Source organism: Gymnoscopelus braueri, assembly GCF_963280865.1.
Source record: "Gymnoscopelus braueri genome assembly, chromosome: 5".
Classification (NCBI taxonomy): domain Eukaryota; kingdom Metazoa; phylum Chordata; class Actinopteri; order Myctophiformes; family Myctophidae; genus Gymnoscopelus; species Gymnoscopelus braueri.
The window spans coordinates 22,281,825-22,292,622 of record NC_137606.1 but is presented as its reverse complement, the minus strand read 5'-3'; the positions used below and the strand labels follow the sequence as shown (position 1 = coordinate 22,292,622).

Below are 10,798 nucleotides of genomic sequence, written 5' to 3'. Positions count from 1 at the left end.
ACACACTGGGGACCTCTAGTGGAACCTTGGAAAACCACAGGGAAAGATAGAACTGGGAGACAATTACAATTGACACGTCTATATTATTTGTTAATGGTTTATTTGTATATTTCTGTATTCATCTAGATTCTTTGTAAATATGTAAAGCCACATTTACATCAACAGCATCTGGATATTAGCTATAAAACAAGACACATTGAAATTGAAATGTAACATATGGGACGTTGATGCATACTGTAGGAAAGACATTTTTTCCCAGACCCAGGGGGTCGGCCTACAGGAGGCTACACAGAGGCCGAAACGTGTCTGTGCATGCTGCCCGTGCCTTAATGAATTAAAAGTACCAGAAGGGCTTCAGAGTGCTGGCTATTATTTTCTTGTCGTTGATCTTCGTGAGCCATATGCACCCAAAATTGCATTTATACAGACTGAGTGTGCTCGTTTTTGTTTCTACTGTGTGCATTAAATTACAATCAATCAATCAATCAATCAATCACTCACTCACTCACTCACTCACTCACTCACTCACTCACTCACTCACTCACTCACTCACTCACTCACTCACTCAATCACTCATAGTAATTGAGGCTTAAAGGGATATTTCACTTTCAAACATATTTGGGGTCATTTTAACATCCTCAGGCTTTTGTGAGCACCCCAGACAGTTTTTAAGTTGCTTGATTCAGTATTTATCATCATCAGGGCGATTCATTGAAAACACCCGTCCTTGGTTCTGGTGACTGATACTACGTGAGGAGACCGTGTTTTTTTATTACTTTTTTCATTTATTTATTATCATATGTTACCATTTTTGGGGAAAATGAAAACAATACAATACAATAAAGAAATAAAATAAAACGAATGAAAAAAGTAATACAAAAAACATGGCCCCCTCACGTTTTAGGAGGACGTATCAGTCTCCAGAACCAAGGAGTGTTTTCGATGAATCCATCCTGGTTATCATGGAGTTTGAAGTTACAATGGGGTTTATGTAGGAAGGGGTCGTGTTTGATAAAATGAATATAAAATCTTAATCAATCTAAATACTGAATCAAGCAACTTAAAAACTGTCTGGAGTGCTCACAAAAGCCTGAGTAGACATTAAAATGACCCCAAACACGTTTGAAAGTGGAATATCCCTTTAATGACCTATACTGTATCACTGTGTTTGATGTGTAAATCCAGAAAGCCTTGGTCTGGTCTACCATATTACAGACCATGCCACATGGGCATTTCAGAATATAAACATAGGTGATACTAGCCTGGGACCAGACGAATCTGCCAGTGCAAAAAAAAAAAGGATGCCCTCTGCGATTTGGGTCTGGCACCGTTCCATTGTGAATTGATTTCCTGCTCCAGAAGTCTGGGGTGACCAATCAGGGCCCAGTATTCAAATATGGGAGACTGTGATTGGTAGTTGGTTGTAGGTCTAACCAATTGCGTCCAAAGCCATTGTTTTGATCCCGCCCCCTTGGAAAAAAAACTTAACTCATAGAGGCACCAGACTCATATCCACGCAGTGATATAGTCTGGCTACACGAGGCTAAGGTGATACTGCAGTTGATAAATTAGTTAATGTTGTATTTTTATGGCGTGGCTGTGAAGACGGTCTGTCTATACAGTATGTCTGTGTGTCTGTGTGTCTCTCTCCGGAGCTAATCCCACAAACCGCTGGACTGATCAGCCCCAGAAACTTCTTGTGCACAGTGCCATTAGGCTAACTTAGAACCTTATTATATTCTTTTCCTGCATCCTTTATTGATCTATGTATCTATCCTACTTTTTGAGATATTTAACTGACATTTTATGATGGAAGTCATGGGGCTCGGATTGTCCAGATTTGGGCATGGATGATGTATACATATGATGATGACATCAAAACTCAACCTATAAAATGTTAGCCTGTATACCATAACTTGAAGCTAGTGGTGTTGTGCATGCGGCATAGTGAGAAATTAATATCTAAACTTTACAGTTTTAATCAACTGAAAGAGGTTTGAGTCTACACTGAAGTGAAAATGTCTCGCAGATATGATTCCAGAACAACTATCTTCTCCCCTGAAGGACGCTTATACCAGGTGGAATACGCCATGGAAGCGATCGGTCACGCCGGAACGTGTCTGGGGATTCTGGCGAATGACGGCGTCCTGTTAGCCGCAGAGAAACGCAATGTCCACAAACTGCTCGATGACGTTTTCCACTCCGAGAAGATTTACAAGCTTAACGAGGACATGGCTTGCAGTGTCGCCGGGATTACATCGGATGCCAACGTTCTCACAAACGAGCTGCGACTAATCGCACAGAGATACGTGTTGCAATACGGGGAGCCCATTCCCTGCGAGCAGCTGGTGACACACCTGTGCGACATCAAACAGACCTACACGCAGTTTGGAGGCAAGAGGCCGTTCGGCGTGTCCCTGCTCTACATGGGCTGGGACAAACACTACGGGTTCCAGCTTTACCAGAGTGACCCCAGTGGCAACTACGGAGGCTGGAAGGCCACCTGCATCGGCAACAACAGCGCCGCTGCAGTGTCCATGCTCAAGCAAGACTTCAAAGAAGGGGAGATGACACTGGCCGCAGCGCTGGCCCTGGCCGTCAAGGTCCTCAACAGGACCATGGACGCCAGCAAGCTCTCGGCAGACAAAGTGGAGATGGCCACCCTGACGCGGGAGGGCGGGAAGACAAGGATCAAGGTGCTGAAGCAGAATGAGGTGGAGGAGCTCATCAAGAGGCACAACGCAGAAGAGGCCAGAGTAAAGAGCAAAGTTCCGCCAGAAAGTGAGGCCAGTCCGTAACGTTGTCTACTCCGACATGTTAGTAATATGACGTTGTCTGCCATCTCCACGTTTGGGCAACGTTTCAACCCATTCCAACCTCCATTGTCTTCTAGTATAAAATGTAAGTTATTAAAAATATATAATAATAACTTGGAGGTAGTCAAGATCCACATGAGGCCATTTACAAAATATTTCGGGTCTTATTGGAACAGTGGGTACAATAACCACGTCTAAGGAATTCCAAGGGTGTGGGGGCAACCAACTTGTTTTGACGGTGTGGATCTGAAAGAGGCTAGCTGTTTATTAGAAGGTCTGTTTGTGTATGCATGCATGTCCGTTTGTCTAGCGATAACCTCGCAAACCGGCAGGCTGATCAGCACCACCTTTCTTGTGCCCACCGCAGTTCCAGCAGGCCAGGGAAGTGCACAACCTTTTTCACATACGTACCGTATATCTTTTTGAAATATTCAAATACAATTTTAGAATGGATGGGGCTCAAATTGAGCTGAAACCGTGTTCAATCAGCTTGGGGATTTCCGTATATGGACATAAAAGACACACACTAATAGATATAATAATAATGAAAATAATGTAATAAACGATGATGTTTAGTTAAGGACCACTAGTAGTCTGTGCAGTATTGCATATGGTCCCTGACCATGCATTAAGTAATGTAAGAAAGTGATTTTTTTTTTAAGAACTGAATTGAATTATTGGTGTTTGTGATATGAGGACACTGGAATTAAAAACGTTTATTTAATTTTTGTGTCCTTTGGTTTCTCTAATCATGTTAGCTTCTCTTCTCCTGCTTGCACAATAGTCTAGTACACAAACGGCATTCCGTCTTTAAGAGTGTCTGTGTGGCTAATCTCGCAAAACACCGGACCATTTGCACCACTATCATTAGGTTAACGTGGAATCCCTTTGAAATATTTAACTTTAAAAAAAAATAATCTGTCATGCTGGGATTGTCCAAATTTGGGTACAGATGACATCATTGACAAGACTCCAAATTTGGGTACAGATGACATCATTGACATGACTCTTTCAGATCCAAGCCGTCTATAAGGAAGTAAATGACTGCTCAAATGTATCACACAAGATTACTCGAGTAATCATGTGTGGATACATTTCAGTCAGGAACACTCACATCAAAAGTAGATTTAACTGTTGACGTCCAAGATGTTCCCTACATTTAAATGCTAAGCGGCATGCTAAGAAAAATCTGTTTTCTACAAAAGAGAGGGGAAAAAAAAATCTAAACACTGCCACGCTGTCAGCGTAAGATAAATTAAACTGACATGGTGGGGATTACTGAAGATTAATTGCAAATATTTTTAAACAAGTCAGAGTACCCAGTACAATGGTAATGTGGGTAAAAAAAAATAAGCCTTTTGTCAGTATTACACACATGATGGAAAGTCTCGCTGTGAGACATTTTCTATTCTTTAATAGTGAACGTCTTTAACTCTTCGATCAACACAGGTGGCAGGTCATCCTTCACTGTGTGAGCTGACTGACTAGGGCACAGAAAGGCAGATACAGTGCAGTTACACTCACCATCTACATCATGTGTCGGTGAGCATCATCAGCACAGATTTTGTTCAATACAAATGGATCTGCCGCTAAACATTCCCCGATCACCTGACCAGGTGATAGGTTAGCCAGTAGATGATAAGTGGCTGAAATAAAGCGGTGCCCACGATGATATAATGGCGGAATCGAAGTTTGGAACTCGCTCGGGCCCCCACGGAGTCAGAAGAGATAGAGCAGAGAATCTTCATCTTCAAAGAACGAGCAATGAAGACCATAAGCGCGACGGAGGACCATAACAGAGCCAGGTAGTAGCCAGCATGGCCGAACAGCAAGCCGCCCAGCACAGCGAAGATCATCCCGACATATTTGTATCCGCTGTAGGCGATGAGGTCAAAGGTGGAGAGGTCGCTGAGCACAGTGAGCAGGTGCAGACTCAACAGCATGACCGATACTTCGATGATGAGCCACACCAGAGCAGTGCTGGCACACAGTCCCAGAACCTCGGGACTGAACCTGTTCTGAAGGCCAAGAGACACCCCGGCCAGCAGAATGTAGGTGATGAAGGCCATAGTGGGTATGTAGAGATCGGGGGCGTTCACGTCGTTCCTTGGTGTTAGCGGAGTGTCTCTGTGGTAACCGACCTCCCACTCCTGGTGAACGTACGGGAACATGAGTAGCACAAGTTTCTTGATGACATATTTGGTGTCGACGTCGAAGAAATACTTCAGCCTGTTCACGGCCATGATTCTGCCGATCTCTTTATTCACCATATCCTTTCCCTGGTTGGCCAGCGACGAGGCGTACATCACTCCAGCGCTGGACACTGGGTCAGCAAACATGTGGTTGTTGATCTGAGGGGCACCCGTAAGCTCAGGGGTGTAGAAACCCTGACTGTTCATTGGTGGTGCTGTGAAGCTGGTGTCTTCGAAGAGGGTATCTCCGCCTGCTGTCGGTGGGGACGCCAAAGGAGTTGGCTTTGTTGACCGATAGACATGGAGTGGCAGGGTCATTGTGCATTCACTGCTGCTGTAGTTAACGGCTAACATTGCCGGGGTCTTTCGTGGAGCTCTGTGTGGTCTGCCTTTAAGTACCAAAGTCATCCATGCCATGACATCATCTCTATGTCACAAAGGGCAAGTTGTGACACGCACAACAATGCTATTTTAACAGTATAGAAAGACACCAAATATGGAATATGGATATTCATTTTTATAGAAAGAATTATTTCGTTGTGGGAAAAGGGGGTCTAATGATGGGGTTGCTAATACGACGAAGTATAAAATAGGGCATATATTTATAATAATGAAAATATTTCAAACACACAAAAAGATGGAAATATGGAGATTTACGTTTTTTTCAGCCCAACAGTGATGATATACATAAAACTGGTGACAACATCCCATTTATATCTCAAATGGGGCTGATATACTACCACCCCATTTAACGTGCATGGTCTATTGGGGACACCAGTAGGCCAGAACCCTCAATATATTATAGTGGGGGTTCTGGCCTAATGGTGCTCAGGTATAATAAACTGGGTTCTGGCCTACTGGTGCCCAGGTACAATATACTTGGGTATAAAATACCCGGGCACACCAGCAGACGAGAACCCTCCCGGGCATTCCTCTTCAAAGGCTTTGGAAGCAACTATAAAAGACATTGATGACTGATGAATTTTGAACTAATTTATATTTGTTTACATCTTCCTTAAAGGACCTATCTTCATATTGGTCCTCACTAATGCTCATTGCTCGGCCTACTGACTCTGTGTCTCAGAGGAGGGCTGTGGACATTTCAGAAACCTGCCAACTATTGACGTCATCGGTAGCAAGGTTTGGTCATTTCAAAAGATTTTTTTTTATTGTATTTTTTACGCAAGAACAATGGCTTCTATTATGCACTTTCCAGGAAGAGAAAGGCTGTGGTTTCTATTAGTCTGGAATCCCCATCGATGATGATCCCCATCTGAACTGTCCACAGCCAATATGGCATAGTGAGTAGATCAGAATTGTGCCAGTGGGGGTGCAACAGTTAATCGAAGTAACCAATTTAACCGATTATGAAAAATTATCCATCATCTACTAATAATGACATGCCCCTATTTTGGGCATGTCATTGTAGGCAAAAGGTTTTTGCGACGTGTTTTGAGCTTCTAGACTGGCTATTTTCATTATTTTTGCACGACACCTTTGTGTGACAAAGTATCAAATAATACCGCCTACAGCAAGTGGTTAATCGATTTGTTGATACATATATAACACTTCTCAATTATTTGATTAATTGAAAAAGTAATCAATATAGAATAATCGATAGTTACAGCCCTACAGTGCCGGAACAGGTCGTTTTGTTGTCTTTATTTTGGTTTCTGTTTTTTTTGCAATAGTTTCTTTGTCCCATTTATGTTCCAATAGATACTAATGTTTATTTCTGGACCTTTTGGATGTGTAGAAGAATACAGACCATTGATATTACATCCTAACAATCCTGTTAGAATCCGATCCTGTTAGGATGGATGGAGATTTGAATAATCATTTAAGTTAGCCTAATCTCCTGTTGATGGGAAAAAGCTGGTGGACTTCAAAGAATGGGAAGATGAGATACCCAAATTCATATTTTACCTGTTGAATGAGTGGCTTTGCTTGTTGAAAACACTGTGTGTGCACACACTGTCCACCACTGACCCCAGAATGAACAGAGGAAGGGGGAAAAAAATTACAAAAAAGAATTGTTAGAGGAAAATAAAGATGGGTCTAATGGCGTTGACCCATGTAGATCTCAGACGTCATGTGGCCAGTCTTATAATTTCAGTAAATTATGACGTATTATGTATGATGTACGACTCTGGACAAGGATCCAGTCCGATCCAACCCCCATTGACTTCCATGCATGGAGGGACATCCATGAGACACTGGAAGCGTGCGCAACAAATCTGGGGCTGATCGGTCTATGAGATTAGCTCTGGACACACAAACAGACACAGAGACAGCTCGCCTCAGAGCCAAAAGGCTTTTGATCCTACAGCATGTGGCCTTAGTGCAGGAACCATGGACGGTGGTTACGTCCTAGCCCTCCGTTTTAGGTGGTGTGTGCCAGCCATACTCTTCATGGGCCTTGACCAGAAACCTGTAGGACTGTTGTGCACGGTCAACATTGTACTGGTTGTTTTTGGCTCCAAACTGCACTCGGGCTTCTCCTTTGACGAAAGTGGCACTGATCTGCATGATGACAGACTCTATGGAATAGGCGCTGGTCCAGCCCTGCTTTGTGAGAAGCTCCATGCAGATGGCACCTCCGTCGAGAACGTAACCTCCGGTAATCACTGGTGAAACCACCCGCACAAATGGTGGATCAAAGGGAAAGGTATCTTTATAAGAGACGTTTAGCAGAATGCAATCCAGGCCGTCTTTTTTCTTAAGGTCTTGCAGGTCCTTGTGTAAATGGCTGTCTGGGTCCACTGACATCAGCTTTACATGCCACTCATAAAGACTGTCATTCACAAGCTCCACAGAATAGCTTCCTGACTTGTAGCTCTTGGACCTGTAAATGTCTCTAAGCTCCTTCATCAGCCGGTCAGACGCTTGCACTGAACCGGACACAACGCCGTTCACGTGGTTCTGCGTCTGGGTCCTACGGATCTTCTGCAGGATCACCAGGTTCTGCTTTTCAACGCCATCCTCCTCCTCCGACTTATTCCCTTCCGCTGGCTCATTAAAGTCGTCCAGGTCCAGGTCTTCTAAGTCCTCTTCCATCTCCTCCTCCTCCTCCTCCTCAGATGGGTCTTCATCGGTGGTCCCATGCTTTGGATCTTGTCCCACGGAGACTGCTGGCAGGGGCTGGTCCAACATCTTCACATCAGGGTGCTGGGGAAGGTTGTACAGCCGACAGAGGTCACAGATGAGCTTCTTCAGCTGCTGCAGAAGCAGGGTGTTATTGCCTCTTCTCACATCTTCCAAACGCTCCAAAACCTGTGCCAGGTTTGAGTCGTCAGACTCCACAAACCACATTGGAGGTGTGGAGGGGTAGGATTCTGTTATGTTGCAGTGGATAGTCACCCGTTTCTCTCCGCTCACGTTGAACTGACAGCTCAGCTCGTCATGGTTACAGTCAACGATCCTGAAGCGTTCGTGGTTCGGGTCAAAAATAGTCTGCAAAAACTTCAGCTCTGCCTTCAACCCCGACACAGACATCTTCCACGCAAGTCAAGACCTAACAACACTTTCCTTCTCTTCTCTCTTCCTTTTTCCTTCTTCCCTTTCTACCTAACTTGCACACCGTCTTGCACACAGACATCTATGCGGCTGTGATCTGCCTTTTAAGGACCACATTCATCAGCACTGTGATGTCACAGTGACGGGAAGAGGAGGGAAACATTTGGACCCTGTATGGGTCCATTTGGTTCCATTCATAGATAATACATTTGTATTATTAAGCTTGGGCTGATACAGGCTTTATAAATGATATTCAGAGAGCCTATCACTGATCTGCAGCTATAGCTCTGACTGAGTATACTCAGTCAGAGTTACATGCCTGTTAGGGTCCATTTGGTCCCTAACTATCAATCATTTGGCGGGGGACCCCCAAAGCAGGGACGTGCAGAGGGATTTGGAGTGGCAGGGGCTGGAATTTCAAAAGGGCACCGAACAATCTACCATACTTTTAGGCCTGAAAACCCCCAAATAACCCGAAAATGTGACGTGCTTAACGTCCTCAAAGTCACACATCCAACAAGCATTGAACTGAGCAGATTGGACCTTCCGTTCCAGAGATAATGGGTAAAACGGGTACTCTTGCCGATTTTCTATCGCCGATTTTCGATTGAGTTTTGGCCATTGTCGCCCGTTTTTCTTTAATAACACGGGCTAGGGAGGTCGGACGGCGACGAACTAGATACCTGAGTACAGTTCACTTTGAGCTGCATCCAGCACATACACTGCCTTTTCCGTCGGCCTTACCGTTAGGCCGCCAGGGGCAGTTTAATTTTGTTTTCTTTTTTTCCCTACTCTGGAGAGGGCACTTTTTTTACCGATGGGTAAAAGGGCAGGGGCTCAAGCCCCCTTTCATGTCTATGTGTGCACGTTCCTGCCCCAAAGTCCCCCGCCAAAGAAGTTCACAGGGTGATGACTCCAGTCCAGGTGGTGATGAGGTGCTCACGAAGTTAAATCAGGATTATACATGAAGAGGGGTCCCATCGAAACAGGTCAACTTCAAGCACACTCTAAGCAAGGATTAAGTTAAAAAGCCTTTAATAGGTTGACTATAGGGCTATTACATACTAAAACAATAAAATGCCACTAGACACCGACCGGTTTCAACGTCTTCTTGGCTATAGCCACGCCACGCCCTGAAGAAGACACTGACCATGCTGCCCAAGGACATTCACCTACCTGGACAGGACTTTGGCTCTTTGGTGACAGGCCAGTCCACTCCAGGCTGTGCAGCCTGCTCATGGCAGAGCGAGCACACAGTGACACGTCCTCCTCCTCGGCACACACTGTGCTACACACACTTTGACACCTTTAGTGTCATCCAGAGTGCGAGTCTGTCTGCCTGCTGGACATACATTACATTACATTACATTACATTACATTACATTACATTACATTACATTACAGTCATTTAGCAGACGCTTTTATCCAAAGCAACTTACAATAAGTGCATTCAACATAGGTAGGGAACAAAACTACTAATCACCAGAAGCATTAAGTGCATTCTCTTCTAAAACAAGCAACTAAGTGCAATATATCAGCTACCTACTTTCTTAAACAGATGAGACAAATAGGAAAATCAAATGAGCAAGAGCTAAAACAAATAAGTGTATCGAATAAACAAGATCCAATAAGACAAGAGCTCGTACAACTAATTGACAACAAGTAGGCCAGGCAAAGAGGAAGGGTCAGGGTAGTGTTTCCTGAAGAGGTGGGTTTTCAGCCTGCGGCGAAAGATGGGCAGTGACTCTGCTGCCATGACATCAGTGAGTAGTTCATTCCACCACTGTGGGGCCAAAACAGAAAAAAGTCGTGACCGTGTAGATCGGCCAGAAGGACCCTTGAGCGACGAGGCAATCAGTCGCCCCGAGGCGGCAGACCGAAGTGGTCGGGCAGGAGTGTAAGCCTTGACCATAGCCCGGAGGTAAGAAGGAGCTGTTCCTTTCACTGTCCTATAGGCTAGCACCAGAGTTTTAAACTGGATGCGAGCCGCTACGGGGAGCCAGTGTAAAGAACGGAGACAAACGTCCCGTCGATGAACAAACCCAGAGAACAAGAATGGTGGTCCAACCAAGCCTGTCCAGTTTAATGGTGGTCCACTAGACCTGTGCTGAGCTGCTTGGTCCGTGGTCAAGTTGGTGTGTCATCAATGTGACGTCATTGAGACTCCAACTGACAATGGGTACTGCTTTAATTTGAGAGTGAATGGCAGTGAGCTTGACCTAAAACCTCGCCCAGATATAGAGTCATACATCATAGATATCTGATATCACTGAC

General features: G+C 44.6%; 3 protein-coding genes across 3 annotated transcripts; 1 reads left to right on the top strand and 2 right to left on the bottom strand.

Moving 5' to 3' along the window:
- Positions 1-2,018: 2,018 nt before the first annotated feature.
- Positions 2,019-2,798, top strand: LOC308085804 (proteasome subunit alpha type-4-like; the record flags this gene model as incomplete). The annotated part of the gene is made up of 1 exon (XM_080429114.1): positions 2,019-2,798. One exon carries the CDS (start codon positions 2,019-2,021, stop codon positions 2,796-2,798), a length of 780 nt encoding a protein of 259 aa, XP_080285240.1.
- A 1,622-nt stretch (positions 2,799-4,420) lies between these two features.
- LOC308085803 (protein YIF1A-like) lies at positions 4,421-5,362 on the bottom strand (the record flags this gene model as incomplete). The annotated part of the gene is made up of 1 exon (XM_080429113.1): positions 4,421-5,362. One exon carries the CDS (start codon positions 5,360-5,362, stop codon positions 4,421-4,423), a length of 942 nt encoding a protein of 313 aa, XP_080285239.1.
- Positions 5,363-7,378: 2,016 nt separating this feature from the next.
- Positions 7,379-8,503, bottom strand: LOC308085115 (ubiquitin-conjugating enzyme E2 Q2-like; the record flags this gene model as incomplete). Its single annotated transcript, XM_080428195.1, has 1 exon — positions 7,379-8,503. The coding sequence occupies one exon, from the start codon at positions 8,501-8,503 to the stop codon at positions 7,379-7,381; it is 1,125 nt and encodes a 374-aa protein (XP_080284321.1).
- Between the last annotated feature and the right edge of the window lie 2,295 nt (positions 8,504-10,798).